The sequence below is a fragment of the Poecilia latipinna genome, unplaced genomic scaffold, assembly GCF_001443285.1.
Source record: "Poecilia latipinna isolate Pla-1442-1.1 unplaced genomic scaffold, P_latipinna-1.0 Scaffold79, whole genome shotgun sequence".
NCBI lineage: Eukaryota > Metazoa > Chordata > Actinopteri > Cyprinodontiformes > Poeciliidae > Poecilia > Poecilia latipinna.
This window is the reverse complement of record NW_015112695.1, coordinates 527,934-552,443: the sequence shown is the minus strand read 5'-3', so window position 1 is coordinate 552,443 and position 24,510 is coordinate 527,934. Positions and strand designations below refer to the sequence as shown.

At 40.4% G+C, this 24,510-nt stretch overlaps 1 protein-coding gene across 2 annotated transcripts in view; it reads left to right on the top strand.

Annotated features, from left to right (window-relative positions):
• Window positions 1-1,604: 1,604 nt before the first annotated feature.
• sgsm1a (small G protein signaling modulator 1a) overlaps window positions 1,605-24,510 on the top strand; it is a 29,377-nt gene continuing 6,471 nt past the window's right edge. For both annotated transcript variants that reach the window (XM_015018850.1, XM_015018842.1), the window contains exons 1-18: window positions 1,605-1,692; window positions 1,820-1,863; window positions 8,057-8,132; window positions 13,498-13,660; window positions 13,908-14,060; window positions 14,144-14,211; window positions 15,396-15,541; window positions 15,892-16,029; window positions 17,017-17,141; window positions 17,653-17,720; window positions 17,810-17,973; window positions 19,311-19,446; window positions 20,353-20,482; window positions 21,596-21,660; window positions 21,749-21,894; window positions 22,336-22,464; window positions 22,547-22,729; window positions 23,893-23,964. In XM_015018850.1, coding sequence (XP_014874336.1) covers window positions 1,674-1,692; window positions 1,820-1,863; window positions 8,057-8,132; window positions 13,498-13,660; window positions 13,908-14,060; window positions 14,144-14,211; window positions 15,396-15,541; window positions 15,892-16,029; window positions 17,017-17,141; window positions 17,653-17,720; window positions 17,810-17,973; window positions 19,311-19,446; window positions 20,353-20,482; window positions 21,596-21,660; window positions 21,749-21,894; window positions 22,336-22,464; window positions 22,547-22,729; window positions 23,893-23,964 — 2,025 coding nt within the window. In that variant the 5' untranslated portion in view covers window positions 1,605-1,673. The remainder of the gene's footprint in view (window positions 1,693-1,819; window positions 1,864-8,056; window positions 8,133-13,497; window positions 13,661-13,907; window positions 14,061-14,143; window positions 14,212-15,395; window positions 15,542-15,891; window positions 16,030-17,016; window positions 17,142-17,652; window positions 17,721-17,809; window positions 17,974-19,310; window positions 19,447-20,352; window positions 20,483-21,595; window positions 21,661-21,748; window positions 21,895-22,335; window positions 22,465-22,546; window positions 22,730-23,892; window positions 23,965-24,510) is intronic.

Here is a 24,510-nt window from a genome sequence, read left to right as displayed (position 1 = left end):
GAGAAAGGTCAACCAAACTCCAAGAAACAACTGAGACCCAAATTAAAATCCTGAAGCTTTACTGCTGCAGAACACATCAAAAATATTTAAGAAATCTGATTCACTGTGAGCAAATTAAACTTCAGGTTTTAAAGAGTTTAAAACAGAATATATGGTTTTGTAGTAATATTTAGCTGCGTGGTGTAGGTGTAAAGCGAGCGCTTCGTTTAAACAGAGGCTACGATGCTCAGCACATCCATCCTGGGTTCAACTCCCAACTCTGTGACCTTTGCTGCACATCTTCCCACCTTCCCTCTCTACCCATTTCCTGTCTAGTGATTGTAAATAAATCCCTCTGGGCCTCTCTTAAAGAAAAAATAAATAAATAAAAGTTTATATTTATTATTGTGAGTGGGAGATTACAGACAAAGCGGTCATAAAGCATAAAGCAAAGTGAAAATTAGTCTTTTTTTACACACGCACAGATATTTTGAGACTATTTTCATTCCATAGAAGAGCTCCGTCAAAGGAGTAAGCTGAGATGGATCAGATTTGGCTTGGAATACCTAAGACTCTGAATCTTTTTTAGCAATTTGATCGCTAAAAAAAAATCCTGTAAGGGATTCTAGCTCAAACTCTGCTAATGATCGCAATAGTTTGTCTAAACTTTGAGCAAGAGGTAATTATTGGACAGTAACCATTTATGTCTTCTTCCTCTTTCTGATGCGGATGGAACCTCATGACTGCTTTTCCTAATGCTGACCACAAGATGGCACTGAGAGCATTGTAGAAAGAAACTCAAAACTCAGCTTGCAATTTTTAGTTTGGAAATAATTTCGTACCATGTGCACTACCTGTAAGAAGCTGTCACTGTTAGTTACGATAGCACTTACGAACTGACACAAGCCTTAAGTGAATGTTCAGTAAAGATTGAACATTTACTTAATGTCTAAATGATTAATTTAAGATATAGAATGGAGTAGAATAGAATAGTAGAATATAAATAATCTTTATTGTCCCAGAGTGACAATATTTCTGTGCAACACCAGATAAGTGACAAGTAATCAAAACAAGCAAACTCACACACAGATAGAATATAAATAAAACAGAATAAAGAATAAAATAATTTCTTAAATGTGTAAATATGCAGCTACCACCATTTTTAGTGGTTTGCAAGAAACCCTCCACTTTCCACATAAGATGCGAAATTCAAGAGCCCTTTTTATTAGTTCAGAAATCTTTCAAGTAAATGGAAATTTGTATATATTGCATTGTCTCGTAGAGCTGCTTGCATCTCTGCTGCTGTTTGAAGCTGGTCTTCCTCTCTATTTTAATAATTTCAACACATTTCTTAATATTGGAAATCTTTTTCTTTGTCTTTACCAAGTGATTTCTCAGTTGTAATTCTCAACTCAATTGTAGTTAAGTTATTTTAAAAACAGATATTTAATAATCTTCAAAAATTCTTTTTTTTTTTTTTCCACAGATTTACACTCACACATATATTTTTAACAGTATTAGAAGGCTACTAAACATACGGCTCTACAGCTCCACGATCACCCGGTTGAATTGGCGTTCGGCTCAGCCAATGGCAGCCCAGCTCGTGCGCTCAGCAGAGGAGGAGCCGCGAGCTCCATCTGGGTTCACACGCAGCTACAGGGAGAGGTGCTGCGCTCGTGCAGGAGGCAGGATCCATGGCAACAATCATGGCAGGTGGGAGAAAATTATCTACATTTATACTTATAGCGCATATATAGATTGTTGCCAATGCATGGGGACGGAGAACTATCCTCCAAGACGAAGAAAATGAACCCTTTGTGTCTTCTTTGCTTTGTTTCAGAAGCGGAGACCCGCCAGAAGCTGCTGCGCACCGTCAAAAAGGAGGTGGGTGTTTTCACATCATCAGGAAAATCGTTTCGGGAAAACAAAAACTGCCCTATAAAGGTTTTATTGCTAAAGCTGCACTCTGTCAAACTTTCACAGAGATTGTGACAACTCATATGGCTCACACCATGTTTGGGCACCGCTTCTCATATCTGAGTATGGTTTGAATAAACGTGGCTGATATGAAAGACCTGTTTTGGGAAATAACAGTTAGTTTAAATAAATAATAATAATAAAAAAAACATAAATGATTAAGAATTTTTTGTGATCTTGTTATTGTTACTTTGCTGGAGCTCAGAGGGAAGAAGAGGCACAAAGGAAGCAGATTGTCTGGCATTCACAGCAAAGGAGATCATCAGTCTTCTGACGCACCATTTGGTTGTTTTATTTGGATATAATTTTGTGTGTGTGTGAGAGAGAGAGAGAGACAAACAGAGAGAGAAAGAGAGAAAGAAAATAGAAAGGGGTGGGGGAGTTGAGGGGAAGAGATGCTTGTAATTAATTTTACTGCATTTAGTGGAAGCAAACATGGAAGCAGCCGCAATGATTTGATCATCTGGGTTTCCTCCCAAGCATAAAGAAGCAGATCTTGAATGAAACATTAGGATTGTTTAGTTGGCCTGACATTTAAACAACGACGACACTCCCTGTGTAGATTAGAAGAAATCCTTGCAGACGATTAGGGAGCTTTTATCAAAGAGCTGTCGACGCATTTTCAACAACAGTATCGGTTTTTTCCATAAGACACTGTCTGAGGAAACTATGTCTTAGACTTTGCCATATTTTCACAGCAAACTGGGAAGGGGTTGAGATGCAAACCTCTTCCTGCATCAGCATCTATTTAAGGAGAGGTTTATACAGTGACTCGTCTAACGTCTGTTTTTACTGCGTTTCTTTATTTTTAACACATCTGGAGCTGAGATGAAAGCAATAAAGCAACTAACTAAACTTCAGTGAATCGGCTGCAGGATATTTTTTTTTATTATTTTGAGAGGTGGAAGTGTTTAAGAAATGAACCATTTATTAGTGCAAAGCTCCACTAACACCCTCAGTCAGACACATAACTGATAGCAAGGTATTCCAGGTTTTTAAACGTTAAAGTTTAAAAACCGCCACAAATTACCATCATATTGTTGCTACGGTTGGAAGTGAGAGAGAGTCCGAAGGTTTTTCACTTGCTGTCTGAAAGCGTAGAGCAGCAGCAGTGCACCTCCCCCACCTGTTGCTGTGCACTGCAAGTCAGCTGGAAGGAAGAACAGCTATTTTAAAAAACACACAGACTGTTATGATGACAATCTACAAGAGTGTCTCTTCACAGATGTGCTACTTGGCAAACTCCTAGTTACACATCTGGTAGTTCTGCACAACAACCTTGTTTTCTTAAAAACTGCCTCTGAATTTATTGGGGGGTTATTTTATATTTTTGCTTTGGTCTATGCATCAAAATAACAACAGCTAAATGTTCTAGATAACAGTAGCATCATTGTACAGATGAAGTAATTTGGTTTTCTGTTTTAAAAACAAAACAGTGAGATAATGTTTAACATTTTTGTTTATATTTTTTCTTATAAATATTGCGGTAATGTTAAATTGTGGTATTTTTACTTGCCATACTACAGGAATCTGTACCCTAACCTGTTCAGATCCATCAGTACTTTGTATAGATTGTGAATCAAACTATAATTATACAAATCAAAATGACTTAAGAATGTCCTAATGCAAGAGCAAGACTCCAACCTGCTTTTCAACAACAGCTACTGCTATCTCTGCTACGATTAGCATTTTAAACCATTTTCTTATGCTTTATAAATGGCAGGATTGTTTTTCTGGCTAACAAAATCCTTAAATTTGCATCCTTATTTAAATGAAAATGGAAAGACTCTGGTCGGATTTGTCTGCCTTTGCTTCCTGTTTGCTGTCTTATCTGTGGAGGCCAGACCCTTCCTCTGATTAAACTCTGTTCTCAATTAGCTTCACTCACAGTGACTCTATTCAGTTTTTATTCGCTTGCATTGTTTATGTGTAGCTGCTGGAGCCATGTGTGGACGGGTTGGGTCTGTGGACGTGGTTCATTGTGTGAACCGCTCACTTTGATCCCACATGGATTTTTATTAGACCTGCACGATATCAGGAAAACATGATGCTGGAATATAACTGCTGAGTATTGTGTGCATTTTCCTCAATTTGTTGCTTATCTTCCGTTCATCACAATATCCTTTCAAGCTTTTCAATAAGATGTGAGCATAAAGGACAGTGAAATGTCACCATTTGGCCAAATGTATGGTTGGAAAGCAGAGTTTCAGAGCAATACATTTGAAACGGTTAAGCCTATCAAACGTAGTAGCTTCTGTTTTCACATTTTTGATCATTGTGACCCTGTGAAGAAACAATATGAATGTAGCCAGCTTAAATCATTTTTTACAAAAAGTAATATGAAACCCTGCAATGCTTGATGCTACAAACTCTATGATGGTTGCTGTTCCAATGTAGGTATTTTCATATTTATCCTTTATAGAGGAAACATTTTTGTCAACCTGAAGACAAACTGAAATGCAGGCTTCTTGTTGAAACATAGATTTTCGATTGTTCACTAACTGTGATACTGTGATAAATAAATCCTCACTGAAACACGGAAGCTTAAGCCATTTATAAACTAATATACTTTATGTTTCTCTCCATTGCTTTTCCACTGTGCCCCACATGTTGTTTATTTATTTATTTTTTTCTGTGATCACTCAGAAGGTAGATGAAAAAATAAGTTTGTTTGCGCCATTTTCCATTGGTTTATGAGTTATATTGCTTGGTGCGGGCTGTGCCATATGGTGTCTCTATGCTGCGTGTTTACGCTCCGTCCCCATCCAGCCGGTTTTATACCACCCGGTTGCTCAGACGTACCTGGATGTGGGAAATTATCCAGAGAACCGAGCCCGTCTGCGGTAGCAGAATTACCTCGCTGGCAGAAAATTGGCGTGAATAAGAGTTCCTATTTGCCTGGTCTTTAGTACGGAGCCTCACTCAATCTGCCTGTGTCACTGTGTCACGCTCTGCCTTTTCCACGTATCATGCTTTAACAAACAAACACAAATGCACACCTGTGTTTGCCAAAGGAGTGAGTGAAAGAGAGCAGCACCCTTTACTTTCCTGCTTCCTGTGAGCCGTTTTCAGTCTTTGTTTCAGGGTTGAACAGATTTCTCTGTGCCACTGAGGTGTATTGATGGACAGTGTTAATGCAAGGTTGATTAATTCATTCCACGGCAACAAGCTCAGGGAAATCATCAAATATCACTACCGTCGTGCACATGGATAAACATGACCACATCACCACATCACAGACTGTGATCCTGTTTGTGGCCCTTAGGTGAATGATGGGCATAATGAGGTTTTTGGAGCTGCTGGAACAGGATTGCCTCCTTCCTTGAGGTTCAAAATCTTAACATGTTGCCTCAACTTTGAGATGATGAACTGCCTGATCGACGAAGACGAAGTTCAAACCAGCATGTGCAATAAAAACATCCTCGTAAACTAATGCATCAGCTTTACATACGCAACAGTCGTGACTTAGCGTTTTCATTTTTTTCATTCCTTGCTCCCGTCATTCTTCACCGACCACACAGACATTGAATAATGGAGGGTGGATGTTAGTAAATTAGTTTTTCTCTCTGGCTGCTATTTGTTGCTATTACAGGATGTAATTGGAGTGCTCAGCAGATCTTTTATCAGTAAAGCTGTTGGTTTCAAGACAGTGATTAGTTAGAGTAGATTCACACAACTTTGCTGCATTAGAAGTTGCCAAAACATTGCTTGGCTACAAAATGTGCGTGAAAACATAACTTTAAAGTGGTGGATCTCTGTGTTACTGATGACTTAGATGTTATTGGTGACTGTAAGCTTGGAGCTGCAGTCATTCCTATTTGTGTCAGAGATGAATTAATGTTGTTTTTTTATGCATCTTTTTGGTGAGAGAGTTCCACTTTGAGACTCGTGACATCTCCATAGAAACCCTCAGGTTGCCAGCGCACAGACGCTTTGCCAGACTTATTCCTCAGAGGGCTGATCAGTAGCCTAGATGAGAGGGACGAGGGGACACAAGTGAGCAAATCAATCAAATTTCTTCTTGTCAGGTGAACTCAGGAAAGGAAGCCAAGGGAACTAAGTCTCCTGTGTTGGTGTGTGTGTGTGTGTGTGTGTGTGTGTGTGTGTGTGTGTGTGTGTGTGCGCGTGCGTGCGTTCTTTTTTTAGCAGTATATTCATGAGTTGAAGCTGCTAGGCATCTCATCAGACTGCTGCTGTCTCTGTTGTGTTGGCAGTATGAATCATTTCTGTTGCAGCTGAAATAAACAATGGCACTGATTGTTTCTAATGACTGCGCTCTAATTAGTCAGTGCCATATGAGTAAGTAAATATTTTCAAGGAGTGCAGTTTGGACCAGGTTCAGCTTCCACAAGTGTGATAAAACAGAGATTAAATCTTTCATTAGATGTGAGAAGACTAACATTGCTAGTTTGCTATAGCTAGCTAACTAGTTAGTTAGTTAGTTAGTTAGTTAGTTAGTTAGTTAGTTAGTTAGTTAGAATTTACTTAAAAATAAGATTGTGACGTTATGAAAAACCGCATGTCTGTCTAAAATTTCAGGTTTCATGTAAATAAATGAAGTGTTATGTGGTTGACTGTTACATTGAGTAAAATATTATTCAATAATGTACATTGATATTTGGTTAATCAAAATTATCTGCGGCCATATTGAATAAATTATGACATTGTTTTGATAAAAATATTTAAGCATACTTTCATTAGGCTCACATTCTGATGTTTTCTAACTCAAAATGTTCTGCTTCATCAGCTGAAAGCACAAATTTATGCACAAATGGAGGCTTAAAAGTATAAATATTTTTGCATTGTTTATTTTTATGTTTTAATCCAGTGGGATTCAAGTGTTTTATTTTGTTTGCCTGTTGTCCTCCTGTTTTATGTGTGGTTTTCCTTTAAATCAGTCTGCTTCCAGATCGCCTTTGGATGTTCTTTGACCTGAAATCTTGACATATTTAGGTCATATGTGTGTATATTTTAGCATTTTGTGTCTCATTGATTTGGCCATTTCTGAGTCTAAGAGCATATGATTAGCAGCTTGAAAGGACATGTTAGCTCAGACAGAGTAAACTGTTTATGACCTAAATGCTTCGCTCTGCTGATTGACTTAATATGACTGAATCGTGAAGTACCATTTGTCAGGCGAGTGCTGAAGTGTTCCTGCTGGCTGTCGCTGTCTCCGCATGTTTGGCTCAGCTTTTGTGTTGGCACCTGCGTCGAAGTGCAGAACATGTTACCTCTGAAAGCTGCACCGTGACTTTTTACCTTGCTGTGTTCAACACGTCTGTGACGATTATGGATTTCAGCTCAGTTGTGCACTGGGCTGACGGAACTTTGTGAAACATATTATGTCCACAAATTTCCTCGCAGAGAGAGCCATATGCATGTCCAGCATGCAGAGAGAGTGCCTGCCTGATGAGCCTGGCAGTGTAATGCGTTCTTTGTGGACAGACTAATTTCAGCAGGAAATTACAGCTCAGCTATCTGCGTGGCCGTGTCTGGAGGTTGATATTCCCCATCCAGACTGCAGAGCGGTGCCCACACCGGAGTGCGTCTCCATAGTCACCACAGGGGTTGATTCACCGCTCCTCTTAACTCGTGGTGCGTGGCAGTTGTCAGGTCAGCGGGGAGAAGGACACATCGACAACAAAGCCAAACTAATGAGCGCTTCCCTGCATCCGATGTGAATCGTCTTTTTTTTTTTTTTTTTTTTTTTTAAATTAAAAAGTATGAAGTCTCCATCTGCATTTTAATCTGCAACATAATCATCTGATTTCACCGAGCGATGGTAATTGCTTAGAAATGGAGGTCTGTGATGTACAAGCTGCCCTCCTCTAGCACCAAATGGACCTCCATCTCTCAGCGGTCCTTGGCACAAGAGCCGGTGACTCATCCACAGACTGAACATGCAGTTGCTGGTAGTTTTTCCTGCTCCTAACTTTTAAGGCTAAACTCCTCATTCATTAATAAATCCTCCTAATTATTCCCTCAGCTGAAGCGTGTTTTTCACTCAGTCAGATCCTCTCTAAGAAGCCCCTCAGACTGTTTGTGCCTGATGTGACATCATAATGAATGAGTCATCCGGCGTCTCCTCTTTCATTGACAGGTGAAGCAGATTATGGAGGAAGCTGTCACCAGGAAATTTGTTCACGAAGACAGCAGCCACATTGTGTCCTTTTGTGGTGAGTATTCAAAGATCACATAACTTTGTTGTCGCCATGTTTCAACTGAGTTAAACAGCTTAAATATATATTTATTCTTTTGCTGCTATTACGAAAAAAAAATGGCCCCCACCTACTGTTTCTGATGGTCGCAGGTCCATCGCAGTAAATCAAATCAGAAGGTTGATTTATTTCAGTAATTCTCATATTATGCAGATTTATTACACATGAAGAGATGTATTCAGATTGTTTTGATATTATTGATGATTGTTCATTACAGTTACTGAAGCGAAAATATGTCAGATATTTTCTTCCACACTTTTTCCTTCCACTCAACTTTCAGTTAAGACTGTGTTCAGTCAGGAACTCTAGCAATAACATTTTGTGGTTTGTCCTGCTGAGGACGTCTGTGACTGTGGACAGCTGATGTTTCCATGTACTAACATTTATAATAATAATAACATGAAAATCCATTTGACTTTTTTTTATAATTACTTTTTATTCACTTTCTTCATTTTTAGTGATGCACTGCAGAACGTGATCAGAACTAAATCCACACACAAAGGTTTTTACACCTTTTGAAGTCTGTCATTCTGCACTAACTTATTTTATTTATGCAGGATTAAAAAAAATCGCAGAACCCAACAAACGAAAAGAAAACAAACTATGCTGGTGAAATAACACTAAAAATATAAAAGTTTATAATTACGCTTGCCATCGTTTAATTAGAAATAAACAAAAACTCATTTATTTTCTTAAGTAATTAGACAAAAGTTGTAATTTAAAAAAATAATAAAACAACAATCAGGAACATTGTAAATGCATTTGGGTGTATTTAAACTTTTAAAAACCAACATATATAATCAACAGGACACAAAAAAACAGCTTTAGTAACTAAATCGTCTCTAAATTTTCTAAATCCATTTTTACTATTAACAGTATTAAAATTATTTTGAAAGTGACAAAACCAACTGCAATTCTCCTTAAGTGTTATTCAGATCACGAATATAAACAGCAGCTTCCAATGAAGGACCTCAACATATATGAAGCAGTGCATTCAGAAATATATTTTAAAAGTAAAGGAATGCATTATCATAGTTATTGATTTAACTTTTTAGAAAACCATGAAGATGTATATGAACAGAGATAAAAGTCCAACCAAATTTGGTTTTACATAAAAGCAACCTTGGATTGTATAAAGCCTAATTACCTCTGCAACATTTAGTATAAAAACCATCCATAATTTAATATTTAAGTGACATTTGATTGACTATAACTAAAATGCAACACATTATAGTTACAATAATTTACCAAATGTAATTATTGCTCCATCGTACAAATCAAAGCATTAAATCGCTGGTCGCCATGGAAAACACACCGCCCACATCCAGACACTAACGCTCAGGCCAGAGAATAACAGGGAATCTGATATATTTGTGGATTTTCAGTGTGAACAAAATAACTTGCACAAGATCTGATATTCTTACCTGGTGAAAAACCACGTCTGCAAACAAACGACAAGTCGTGAGGTGAGACGCGTCAAGCCCAATAAAATGTGAGAGAAGTCACAAACCTCGTCTTGACTCAGACTCAGGTCAGTATGTAGCGCTGTGATGCAAACAAATGAGCGGTCGCCATGGTGTTACCTTTTGAATATGTGCAAACAGATGCACCAGTGAAGGTACGGAGGAGCTGTCAGGTCTCTGAAGGTCTATCAGCTCTTTACTGCTGTGAAAATGCAGTGGCATCAAGCTTGTCACAATTTACTGGTGCAGAATGAAGAAGATGTAATTTGTTAGCTTACATCGTGCATGCTGTGGAACATTAAGCCCACAGAGTAAAGAAAATTAAACATTTATAATGCGTTTTAAGGTATTACATATTACCTCCACTTAATGTTGCTTATATATGGTCCATTTGAATTTCACAGTGTGTCAAACATTTGCAACTCTGCCTAAAACCTTCTATATCCACCTAGGTTTAATATTCTTCCCCTCCAGTAATCAGCTCACACTGAATCCGTCTTTTCTCCAGTTTAATTTCCCTAAACTAATGAAAATTACATTTTACAAGACTCCTTGCTGCAAGCTCTGTTTTACTCATTTTTCCTGTCCGATGTGCTTTACGTGCTTCCATTAGTGCTTCCACGTTGCCACACCAACAGATTTGTTGGCCTGCAGTCTGGACATTATCTATCAGATAGAGGCCTCTACGTGCTCTGCTGTAATATCTGGTGGACACGTTTCAGTTTTAAAAAATGCCCCTCTCCCCCTTGCTTTGTTGTCAAAGCTTCCTCCTCCACCTCCTGACCCCTCCAGTGTAGTTTTCCGGCTGCAGTCGTTGATGAGATGAGATGAGAGCGAGTGGAAGACAGGAGGAGCGCTCGCTGGGGAGCCATTAACCTCCTCGTTCGTGGCTACTTTTATGAGCTGCCAACTACAAGCCTGAATGAAATGTAGAAACTGGAGGGAAAATGTGTCAAAGCCCGTTTGCTGACTGAGATAAAAGGCACTAAAATGTTTCAGAAGAAACATGAAAAATATCAGAGTTCGGGACATAAAAAGCTCGATTTCTGTCTTACTTCACTGCTAATGTTCAGTGGGGTTATTTATTTCTACATTTTAGTTGTTACATTTCCAGAGCTCTCCTTCAGATCCTGTCTTGCTTGTTTATTTGATAGTGGAAACACATTTACCTCTGGAAAAGTTCATTGTAAATATACTGCATGCATGCACATTGGATTTTTCCTTGCAGAAAAATGAAACATACATAATGAAACATTTAAAATGCTCTTTATGTTACCTCACAGTAAAAAAGAAAGTGTTTGATTTTTACAACAATAATTAATAAAAGAATTGTTTTCTTTTCTTGTTTGGGGAGGACAGATTTAGACTTGTTTCCCATACATAGAGGGCTTTTCCATATAAACTGTAATGTCACAGAAACCATGATGCTGCCATCACCTTCTTTCTGTTGTTTCTGTGATTTACTGTGTTGCCTTTACATCCAGCCTGTTTTAGGGAACTTCCTTCAGACCGTAACACATTCTCCCACAAAGAGATTTATTGAAGACAGGTCTAGATGTTTTCTTTGGATAAAGAGAATCACATCTTGCATTTCAATGCCTTAGTCCATATGGAGAGTCCAGAAGATTTATGTAAAAATGTCATGCTTGCTCACACCAGCTATCTTGAGAGAGTTTAGACGTGAAGAATGACGTTCATACCTTTGCTTGAGGCACATGGCATCTAATGCTGTGAGATTTTTTTGTTATTTTCCTGACTCCTCAGTGATAACATTGTGCAGTGAGATCCCTTTGTGAGCTGTCTTCAAATTGTTGCTGCGTTTAAGGAATGAAAATAAGTAGATGTGACGAAAAACCAAGCGAAACAGACGAAAGACAAATCAAAAGGCACTAAAACAAAGTATTAATTGAAGGATGTACAAACAAATGGACACAGGCCGGTGCAACGTTCTTGTTTTTTGAAACTCCCTCCCCTAATTTCCTTGTCAAAGTTTTGATTTGTGATTATTTATCTTCGTGTCATTTTTTTCCCCCATCACAAATACCTGCCACTGCACATTCTGGACTTTTTGTCTGTAAAATGTGGAGGAAGTTGGTGTGTTTTTGATTTCAGAAACTAGAACCAACGCTTATATGGAACTGGACCTGTTTCTGGTAAATATGGTGTAATTATATCAGGTCTTTCTACAGTGAAATGCTGTGCTGGTGCCTTGCTGGCTGTTCTGAGCGAAGTGTTGGTCAGCCACATGCCACTGACATCAGTCTGTTAAACTTATAGTTGCCACAGATACAGAGTGATTAGAGACGGTTTACTGAATTAGCTGCTTCTGTCAGGTGGGTACCGATCCTGCTCTCATGTTGCATTTTTCACCTGCAGCTGTGGCTTTAAGGTGATTTCTTTGTGGGTTTTAGTCAATAAACTCCTGCACCAAAATAATAAAAATGTGTTCTGATTCCTTTGTGCTTAGTTTAGTTTAGTCATTCATAGTTTTTCATCTCGCGGCAGACCTAGAGATTCCCAGAATCTTCTCCGCATCTTAGTGGAGAGACAAATTTGAAAAAGCAGCAGGGGTTGTACTTCTGCCATCTGAGACCACTTATAGGAGATGATGAGAGAGTAGCAAGGCTGGACTATAATTGGAGACCTTTTAATAAGCCTCGATGTTCTGACATTTATCTCGCTGCTCTTGTAATAATGGGATACCAGGATGCAGGGAGGGTCAGGTGAAAAGGAAAGAAAAAAATACATGGGAAAGAAGACTTCTACAGAAACGAGCGACAGAATGCAGGAAGAAGTTGTTTGCTGAAGCGGTGACGGTGGAACGAGGCAGATCGTGATCCTCCCAAGTTGCCTCTGCCCCCCCCCCACTCCTGCGCTCGTCTCTCCCAAAGCTCCGTCACTCCATCAGTAAGGGTTGCTATGGTAACCCCATCCTTTCCCCCTGACCCCATGTGAACAGAGCTGCAGGATTAGTCTTGACAGAAAATTCAAATGTCAACACAGCAACCAGGCGCTGCCACGTCGACTTGGGGAGGAAGCAGGGTCCGGTCGACATCACGTTAAAGTAAAGTGTGTCAACATGTCTTCATCTGGAGCATCCTACTCCTGAGACATATACTGGCTGATATATGTAGCAACATTATTAATTTATGCTGCATGAATATGGGAAGAAAAGACAATTACAGTAACTTTTATCATTACTGAAATCAGTGAGTGTTTGAAAACTCGTGCATTTATTGTACTAAAAGATCCAAATTGCAAGTGCATCTCAATAAGCTAGAACGTCTTTGGAAAGTAATTTGTTGCAGTAAATTGATACAAGTAAAATGTTTTGTTATATGAATTAACTAGACATTGACACAGTACAGTTATAAGTATATTAATGGAAAGTTGAGTGGAAGGTAAAAATATGGTTGAAGAATGCAGAAGTAACAAGGATTGCAGAAGGTTTAAGAAGGGAGTCCTGTCAGTACATTAACTCTGTGTTTTTCAACCCTGGTCCTCAAGGCACACTGCACTGCATAGTTTAGGCATTTCCCGGCTTCAGCACACATGATTTCAATTGATGGCTGATTAACAGGCTTTTGCTGAACTCCAATCATCTGAATGGGGTGTGCTGAAGCAGGGAAACATCTAAAACATGCAGGTCGGCAAGCCTTGCGGACCAGGTTTGGGAAACACTGCATTAAGTGACTATACTGTGCAAGAGCAGTGGAGCAAAACCTCCCTACACACCAAGTAATATAACTATCTTTTAGTTGTAATTAGTGGTTTTAATTGTTCTTTTACTTCTCCATTTGTCTGGTGCTTGGTTTTAATAAATTACATATTAATGAAGAAAATATGCTCTGTCCTCACAGCTGCAGTGGAGGCATGTGTCCTGCATGGGCTCAAGCGGCGAGCGGCTGGATTCCTGCGCAGCAACAAGATAGCAGCGCTCTTCATGAAGGTGGGCAAAAGCTTCGCCCCGGCGGAGGAGTTCTGCAGGAAGGCCCAGGAGCTGGAGCAGGTCATGGAGACAAAGTGAGAGACGCACGCGTCACAGCCTCTCCTCACACATCACAGCAGAACTCAAAGCAGAGCAACAGAGCCTGCTTGATTGTTTGAACAATGGAAGCAATTACGTATTTTCTGAAGAAGTTATTGAATAATCAGAATAATTTGGGGGCTTTGAGTCTTTCATCTTCTTTGCAAGATGCAGAGCAAATTGAGAACGTACTTTAAAAAAATAAAATAAAAAATTGGTTGCTTGATTTTTATTTTTCTGCAGACGAAGTCAAAGCCTGCAGAGTCAAGACAGCCTTCGCAGGATGCCCCGGCTGCCGAGCCTCAACCCTCCTGGGGTCAAGAACCTGTGGATCAGGACGGCTCTGTTTGAGAAAGTCCTGGATAAGATTGTCCTCTACCTGGTGGAGAACAGCAGGTGTGTTGACAAACCACACTCATATGGGGGTAGAAGGTTTCTGTTTCTTCAGAAAAATAAAAGTTGTGCTTATTTTCTTCCAGTAAATACTATGAGAAAGAAGCTATCCTGATGGACCCTGTGGACGGACCGATTCTGGCTTCACTGTTAGGTAATGAAACAGAAAAAGGAGCATATTTGTGTAATTACATGTAATTTCCTGCTATCGGACTGGTATAATAGGGGTTCAAGTAGAGAGAAATGTTATAGTTGGAGCCAATTGATTGCTACTTTAAATTCTATTAATGCACATTCATTTGAAGCCACTTAGACATTCATTATTCAGTTCTTTGCTAGGACATGTTCAAATATTGATGTCTGGTCTAATTTTTTATCTCTGGAAAACGAAAGTGATTTAATTACACAAAGAATGTATGTATACTTCAGCTTTATGGGTCTCCTGAGTGTACAGACTGTTGCATATCAATAAGTTAAAGATCTGAGCTTTGACTTGGCACCAGGACCTTACATTTCTTATTTCTCAGGTAGTTCTTGACCTGTTTGTTGGTACGTATTGGTAAAATTATCATGTTGCGGATCCAGTTCATGTTGCTTTTTTACAAATGGCCATACATTTTCCTGGAGGTCATTTTTCAGCTGGTCAGATCCTGCTGCATAGAAGAACCCCAAACCATGATACATCCACCTCTGTGCTTCACAGCTGGAGGAATATTTAGAATGTCTCAACTATGGCTTTTGTTTTGGTGCACACATAAATCAGTTTTATACTAATCTGTTATTCCAGAAGTCTTGACGTTTGCCCACGTTTTCGCCGATAAACTTCAGTTTAGCCTTCCTGTTTTTGTTAGAAGACAACTGTTTCCTTCTTGCACACCTCCCCGTTCAACTTCTGTGGTCTCTTGCTGAACACGTGAAACCACCGATAAAAATAAATTAAAGCTGAATCTGCAGAACTGCAACAACAATGACAGTGGCTCAAAACATGGCAGTAAATCCAGCAAGTACTAGCTGAGAAGAACTAAGGAAGGTTTTAGGCCTAGTCAAAGCCCAGATCTAACTGTAGGGTGTCTTGAAATGGGCTGATCATGCAAGAAAACCCCCTTGTCCAGCGATTTTTAAAAAAAGTTAGACATCGAAATGCTAGCACAGAATTGAATGTTTCATTAATTCTTTTTCACAACTCTGTATAATAACTATGAGGCTAGAATTTCAAAATATTATAAAATCTATTTGATTTTAAGTTGTTTCTCCTGCTCTGTTTTAGTTGGGTTTTAGTTTGGAAGGTTTAAAACTATCTGAAGACCGTGTCTCCCCTCGGTGTCTCGTTGTTGACAGTTGGACCCTGTGCTTTGGAGTACACAAAGATGAAGACAGCTGATCACTTCTGGACCGACCCGTCTGCTGACGAGTTGGTTCAGAGACATCGCATCCACAGTGGCATCTGCAGGCAGGACTCTCCCACCAAGAGACCCGCGTTGTGTGTGCGTATGAAATTTCAGAGGTTCTTCTTAGCCTGTTTGTCCACGTGTCAGCTTTTATCCTGGCAGATCAGCTGCATTAGCAGACATTCACTGCCGAGACGCATTAAGCGAAGCACAGTGCATAACAGAAGCAGGAACAGAGAGCATCTCGCACGTTTTCACCCATTACGCTGTCAGTGGAGCGGGTCAGCTCGGCCCATCTCACAAACTCCCGACGCTCTGAAGCGTTCGTGTGCCGCGGAGCTGTTTGCAAATGTGTGTTTGGAGGAAAACAAGATGCATGAGGGCAGCTTTGTTGATGCACATGATCAAGGAAGTGTGAGTCATCGGTGTGTTTTGTGATCGCACAGATCCAGAAGAGACACTCCAGCAGCAGCATGGATGAGCGCCCGTCGCCTTCCCCGTCAGCTCGAGAATATGTGGAGTCGCTTCATCAGAACAGCAGGGCCACGCTGCTTTTTGGCAAGAACAATGTGCTGGTGCAACCGGTAACTGTGACGCTTTATATGCAGCATCTCACTATCTATACATATTTATTTCCCTTAAAATGTTTCACATTTCACTCTTAATTCTTTTGGCAAACTTTGCCAATTTTAGCAGTTTTATAGATTGTTTTGATGGAATAATTACACTTTTACATCCACAAAAGAATCATTATCAAATAAATAGTACCGGTAATATTTTTAGATCTTTTTCTATCATTAGGCTGGAAACTAAGTGCATTTTCAACATTTAGACTAAAATTTTTTTAGGTATTGTCTTCAAATATCAACATCCCATTGAAGACAATGTATCCACCTGCTTTACTGCTAAAAATTATGTGTAGTAAAATGATGGTTCTTTAAGCTCAAGGATATATTTTCTATTACAGATATTAAAAAGTAGAAGCAGTTTTTTTTTTCTTTTTAAAGATAATGTAACATTTGCTGCCCCAAAACAAGTTTCAGCTAGTTGGACTGAGGGCAAAATGTCTCTTTTAATGATAAAGGTTGCAGACGCCTGACATAGCAGCATGAAGATGTGTGAAGGTGTGTTCAGGGAGACACAAATAGCCCTTTACATGTTGCCAAGAAACAAACATTTTGCACATTTTCACTTATTTGCTGTCTCATACTTGACTTGTTGCAGACTACAAGTGGGGCTTCTTATGACTTTCTGTCAGCAACGCCTCTCATGTTGTACAGCTGCAATTAAACTGAGATTAAACTACATGCAAATGGACCAATTAGGTGACTTCTGAAGACAATGGGTGTAACTGGATTGTATTTAGGGGTGTTAGTGTAAAGGAGGCTGAATGCAAAATGGCAAAATGTATGTCATTCTTTTCAGATTTTTATTTGTGGAGACATTTAAAAACTTTGTATGCTTTTTCTTCCACTTGTAATCCCACATAATCCCAGTGTGACATGTTTCCATTCACTATTTTCTACCAATTTCTGTTTGTTGACCTTTCTGCCATCTTGCCCCCGCTGCAGAGGGATGACATGGAGGCCATCCCAGGTTACCTCTCTCTGCACCAAACTGCTGACATAATGACCCTGAAGTGGACGCCCAATCAGCTCATGAACGGGTCTGTTGCAGACTTGGACTATGAACGCAGGTGCGTAATAATTTCATTCTGAACATAGAAAAATGCATCAGCATTTTATATTGTTGGTATCCTGCTTTTCTGCTCATACCAAGAAGAAAATAACATGCTAAGTGCCTTTTTTTCACTTGCTGTGCTGTTTTTATAACACTCTCCTGCTGAATAATGCAGTGTGTTTGTGCTTGGGGGCTCAGTGCTCCGAGTTACTGCTGGTGATCTGATGAAGCCGGTCTTCAGCTTACCAAGCGGCCAACCTCATGGCTTATTGACTGCAACACTGTCAGAGCTCCATCAAACTAGCAAAAACCATGTTAGCGTCTAACACCTGCGCATGGTTTCCATCAACAAAATAATCGATCCTGGCTTGTTTGTGAGCATGCTGCTGCACTGATGGCTGCTCCTTTTCATTCTGATTTTACTGAACCATTTATAGTTTATTTGTTTCTTACTTTTAACCTGGAGTGCAGAACAAAAAGAATGGGTCGTCGCTTCAGTGACTGCCTGCTTTTCTGTCGTTTTTCAGTGTATACTGGGACTATGCCATGACAATCAATTTAGAGGAAATAGTGTACTTGCACTGCCATCAACAAGGTACGAGCTTTTACTTTTAAATCTCGTTCTTATTTTGATTATTTGCAGTAAGGTATTTTATCTGTATACTGTTAATCTGTGTCCTGCAGTGGACAGTGGGGGGACGGTGGTGCTGGTCAGTCAGGATGGGATCCAAAGACCTCCACTTCGCTTCCCCAGAGGAGGACATTTGCTCCAGTTCCTGTCTTGCCTGGAGAACGGTCTGCTCCCTCACGGACAGCTGGACCCTCCTCTCTGGTCCCAGAGGGGAAAGGTCAGCATCGTCGCTCCAAAACACAATGCAAATACTTGCAGCTGGGATCCTTAAAGGAAGCATGAATACAATGGCAAACAAAGGTGATCTGATCTAAAAATCTATAAGAATGGGATTTGGGTTTGGAAATGGACAAATTGTCTCAAGCACATGACTGTGTGCTCAGTTCTCTCTCAGCCACCAAACAACAAGCATCTAGTTAAGCTACATTTGTCCCAACTCTGTTGATTTATTAGATACTTGTCATTTCTGCTCTGATGTGAAAAAAAATATTTGCAACCATACAGATTTATTCTGTTTCTGCTGTTTTTTTTTTTTGTCACACTTGAATATCACAGATAATCAAGATCATCTTAATATCAGACAAAGGAAACCTGAATAAATAGAAAATTGAGTTTTTTTCCAAAAATATTTAAGAACAGATTAGAAACAAAGTAATTGACATCTGTCATTCTGGAAAAGGTTATAAGGTCATTTATGATGCTTTGGGACTCCAGTGAACCACACTGAGTGCCATTACCTACAAATGAATAAAACATGGAATTATGGGTAACTTTCCTTCCCAGGAGTGACTGGAACAGCATCAGCCCTCCTCAGTCAGCCATTACGAAAAAAAAATGGATCCATTTCAGACTTCCAAAGTGAACATCAACACTAACCAAAGGGAACAAAAGGGCCGACTCATATTTGTCAATAAACACACCATAATGATCAAAACTTTTGGGAAAATATTTTATGCCCTGAGAGACAAAAGCTAAGGTTTTAAAATGTTGTACATCCTGTTACATCTAGCATTAATTATCATTTCAGGAAAGCAACAACACACTAATAGTCAAACATGGTGGTGGTGGTTAGGGATAATGTATGAGACTGCTTCTACATTCTGCTCTCTACCAAAAAATCCTGAAGAAGAACAATCAGATTGTGATATTAAGCTGGAGCATTCTGGGGTTAGACATCTGCCAAATGATCAAATTAAGCACATCGGCAAGTCCAGTTATGAATGGCCTAGTCAAAGTCTGGAAATCTGTATCTGATTGAGTGTTAATGCTCTTAAACATTCCAATTTATTTGAATACAAATAATTCTGCACAGATAAGTGTGCAAATATGCATCCACCTCTATGTACTTGGGGCCAAGATGGCTTGGAAAGCCTATTTCCTAAAATTGATGAAATCGTCATTTGGTAAATGCGTTTTTTTGTTTTTCTGTCTATCTTTGTACAATATTAAATCTTGTTCATCTAAATAATTGAAGTGTGACAATAAAAAGTCACTAACTCAGCAGATTTCAAAACGTTTCCCGTTGTTGTTGACTTCAGTTTGATCCTTTTCCAGGGGAAGGTGTTTCCCAAACTGAAGAAGAGAGTTCCTCTGGGATCCGGGTCCACGGAGTCAGTTTCTGACAAGGAGGAGGACGAGGCCACCGACTACGTCTTCCGCATCATCTTTCCAAACAGCCAGTCTGATTTTGGTGAGTTTTCTCGCTTTTTGCAGAGGCAAACCGATTCGAGAGTCTTGCGTTGAAATGAAAATGTTGCTCCTTGTTTGTTACAGCGACTGTCTCCCACCGCCCCCATCTGATTTTTTCTCTTCCCCTTGAACTGAGTGGACAGTCCGCCTCCCGAACAGGGACTCTGGTTGCACCCAGGAGGTGCTGCAGCTGTCAGGGAGAATCCCCCTCACTCACAGAAAGCAGCTGTAACACTGTCACACATGGGCTCGTCAGTCTGTCGTCTGTCGGCTTTCCTCGTTTTAATTCCTCGCGTCTCATTCCCTTCTGGTCTAAAGTGCACCTCTGGCAAATCGTATTGATGTGCGGCGTCATTAAAGCCGCTTGTGCCGTGCCTTCCTAACCACATCTCAATGCAGTTAACCTTTCAGACACCAGCTGGGGGCTGATTGGTCAAATATGCAGGCTTCCTACACAGTCCATCCATCCATCCACGCAAAAAAATCTAAAATTGCCTGAAAAGTATTGAATTTGGATTTTGAAAATGTGTAGGAACTCTGAGTTTCGCTTTTGAACTGCAAAATGTTTTCTTTTTCTCCGTGATCCAACATCTACTGTGTGGCGCCTTCATGCTTTCGAATTGCTTATTAATCTCTGGTGATATAAAAGTTTTTGTGTCATCACTCAAGCAGGAAAGAATCGCTGATGAACAATCCTCTGAAGTGCTTTAAGCGGGTCGCAGCTGATCTGCAATATTCTGCTTGTGCCGAAGTGTTTTCTGTAGCGTTTACAGTCGTCTCTGTGCAAATGTAATTGCTCCTGAAAGCCTTCAAAGTGCGGCCTCTTTTAAAGTGATAATGAGGTTGTGTGTGTGTGTGTGTGTGTGTGTGTGTGTGTGTGTGTGTGTGTGTGTGGTTTTGCACGCAGTGCCTCCTCCAGATCTGATGGATCAGGGAGCCGCCCTGTGGCAGCCCAGCCTCAGGAAGACTTCGTGTTCCTCCTGCTCCAAGGGGAACGTCTCCGATGGCGCCGCGCACAAAGGGTGCAACTATGAGAGGTGAGAGAAAAACACAAGCCATTAATCTACACAGGAACCCGTTCGGCCCTGAAGCTTTTCTAATAACACCAAGAAAACTGGAGACGGAAGACAGATACAAGAACGTCGAGACTACCCAGAGGAAAATGATGTGACATTTTGGCTGACTGGAATTAGAAGAGTTTGAGGTAAATTAGCTGATAACCAGGGCAGAAAAAAAAAAGAAAAAAAAAAAAAGGATGAGCTGTTTTGCAAATTTGTGCCGCATGGCAGCACAATAGTTTATCATTTTACAAAAGGTCAGCCTGAACCCTGTAATAAGCTGTATACCAGAGATAGTGTATGATGTGTCATGGAAAAATATATATATATAAAAAAGATGTAAATCAGAATGGCAGCTTAATGAAGGTGTTGTAGAAGAAGAGTGCCGGGTACGGTGCTCTGCTACAATATTTACACCCCGTGAATATTTTCACATTTTCTCACATTACAACAACAAACTGAGTGTATTTTTGTAATTTACTGTGGAAGGCCAACACAAACCAGTGCATGACTGGGGAATGAGAAGGACATGATGCAGGTTGAACAAGTAAAGCAGGCCATTTTCTCTACATTTATTATATCAACCATGGAATATCACAAAGGTCTGCTTAGACGCAATATTTGGTTGGGAATGGTATTTTAGTTGTTATGTATTAAAACTCTACTTTTCAGTAATACCCTAAAGACTGCAGTGAGATTATCTTTATTGGGGGGGAAGTGACCCCTGAGGAACTATGGGTTGATTGCAGGTTTTATGGTCGCTTCAATATTTATTAATATTATTGGAAAGGGATATTTTCCTAAAATCATGCTGCACTGGACCAAAGGTTATTCCAATTTCATTGTTACAGCTATTTAATAAAAAATGATAGACTGAAGTGTCTCTAAATTAGCAAAAATGTAAGAGACAGCCCCAAACATCTTCTGGCTGTAAGCGCAGTCACCTCATTTACCCTGCGTCATTTCCCATTTGTCACGTCAAACGCACCTAAAATATATTATTATTATTATTATTTGACCAGATATTAATAATTTCAAGTGGAATGAATAGGCACTGTAGCTTAGATAAAATCATGCTGTGTCTTTCTGCAGGACTCCCCTGAAGCTGCTGTGTGACAACATGAAATATCAGATCATCTCCAGGGCGTTTTATGGATGTACGAAATGCCGTATTGAATATTATCAGCTCTCTTTCACTGTCATCTGTTGCGGTCGGATTAACTGATTAGCCGTCTCTTCGACCAGGGCTGGCGTACTGCCGCCACCTGTCCACCGTGCGCACGCATCTCTCCGCCCTCGTCAACCACGCCATCGTGGCGCCCAACGCGCCCTGTGACGCCTCCGGGGGGCTCACCACGGACGTTTGGCAGACATTTCTTAAGGACTGCACCGTAAGCACCACGACACATGCTTTGACTTTAACTGCGGACAGAAGGCTCTCCGCATGCTCACACACACATACACATGTAACCTCAGCGTCTCCTCTGCCTCCCGCTCAGCCTGCTAGCGATGCGGCTCACGCTGCCGGTCTCATGAAGCCTGACTAATGGTCTTGTAAATTACACCTAAACACCACTTCTGAAGTTTATGAAGATATTAATCAAATTTATGAGAGGTCAGCAATATAGCCGGGCTCATTTCAAAACATTAAAACATTGCTCTATCATGAATAATTGAATGCGAGCTTTGATCATTAGTGAGGCAGCCGGTGTTGTTTTGGCACATTAAGGCGTGTGTGTGGGAGATCATTGTCATTTTTAATAAAGCAGATAATAGAACTGATCAAAAGGCAAGCCCTGGGTCAATCAAAGGCTTGTGCTGCTTTTCGCTAGGCCTACAAAGAGCAGGAGCTGCTCCGCTTGGTCTACTTCGGCGGCGTGGACCCCTCGCTGCGTAAGGAGGTGTGGCCTTTCCTGCTGGGTCATTACCAGTTTGGGACGTCGGAGGACGACAGGAGGGAGGTCAGCCCCGCTCCTCTGTTACTCCATCCCTTCGGAGGTCTTCTGCACCACTGACGCCTGACTGCTCGCTCTTTGGCCGTAGGTGGATGAACAAATGCAGGCTTCCTATGAGCAGACCATGAGCGAGTGGTTGGCATGTGAGGAGGTCGTCCGCGAGCGAGAGAAGGAGCAGCACGCCGCCGCTTTGGCGAAGTGCTCCTCTGTGGCGAGCGTGGACAGCTCCAGTCAGAGGATGACCCATCATGACTCCACTGTGAGCAACGAGGTAAAGCAGTAAAGAAAAACGACATTATTCACAGTTTAAAATAAAGGCTGCTGGTCATTTTTTACATCCTGCTTATAGTTTTGCTGCCTGTTTGTGGCTACATGAGTCCAGTAGATATTATCTGTGAACAGGAAGTCACTCCCCAGCCAGCATGCCTAGGTGGGCCCCATGTGGGGACAAGGAGGGCAGACTATATGGGTCCCATATGGGTTTGTCCGCGGGTTCCACGATGGCCCCACATGGGTTTGCCCATGTAGGGCCAGAGCCCACATGGGCCCTGCATGGGCCCTATATGGTGGTGGCCCACATGGGTTTTGTCCAATTAGGGCCCATGTAGCACCCATGTGGGCTGTGGCCCTACATGGGCAAACCCATGTGGGGCCATCGTGGAACCCGCGGACAAACCCATATGGGACCCATATAGTCTGCCCTCCTTGTCCCCACATGGGTCCCACCTAGGTATGCTGGCTGGGTCAGAGCTAAAACCGATTTGTTTAGGGGTAAATAATCTGCTTGATTATTTGTGGTATAAATATAAATTATAACAAATGTTCTTCAGATAAAAGGCTATAAGTGAAGATGACTCATGAATAGCTAAACTGGAACGTTTAGCATGTTTATTCACATCATCAATGAGAATAGTTAAGTGCATAAAACTATAAAACTATGCTCTTTTTTTATAAATACCTGTTTAGCAAAGGGTGAAGAGGCTTGTTTGACATAAGTTTCACCATATTTTGGTGTGCATATTATTTTGTAAGCATATGAAGAAAAAATACTTTCATCTAGATTGTAGAGTTGACATCTTGATTATGGACATTAAAGTAAACTCTCCCTTGAAAGCATGCAAAGCATTTTACACTTTTTGTAAAAAGAAAATATGCTTCTCTATATATGGTGCTTTAACACAAATTTTAGGTACGTAAAAAGAAAATTTATCCCCAGTAAATTCTAGGATTTCAAACAAAAGTCCACCTCCTTGAATCTACATGATTTTACTCATTTTGTATACACATAAAACAAGGAATGAGTGCTCCTTTTAAATCCTAGAGGGTTTTGTACGTAAGAGAAAAGAAAATACTCTTTAAATTTTTTAGCATCACTTATTTCGTTGATTTTAACAACACAGAAATGATCATTTCTCCTGTGGACCTTTATTCCAGTCTCATTCGTCTCACAGCTCAGACAGGGAGAGTCTGGCTCGCCTCCAGAGTGACTCCAGCAGCAGCACACAGGTATCCAAACCCAACTCCGTCAATTCCTCTGTTGACTCTGTTCGCACAAAATACAAACTTTACATTCATTCTGCAAAGACCATCGTTCTCAGAGGCAGACTGTACTTTTTGTGTTCTTCTAAAACGTCCTTCGTGAAGCTTCTCTTCTGGAGGAACTTTTATTTTTGTAACGTTTGTTTCTGGAGCCCATTTACTGAGAGATGAGCCAGTGCTGTGGCTGCATGTTAAAGGGCAACTTGGATTTTTAGGTTGTTTGTTGCATGTGATCACATAGACATTAACGAGATTTCTTATATATTTAGGTTCATTTGTGAAAAATGCCAAAGATAACGGAGTGACTGGAGTGTCCATAGCTCAGTGGAGAAGAATGATTCTCTTAGTGTCTAAATCTCTTTGGGTAAGAAACTGAACACTGGCTGTGAAGGTCTGCCTGACGTGAGCAGCCATTGTCACAGGAAAACAATATTTTCTCTCTTTTTGCATTGGTTAGAAAACGTGAATCCTTACTTTAAACCTGAGATTTACAAATGGTTGCCAGTAGAATCC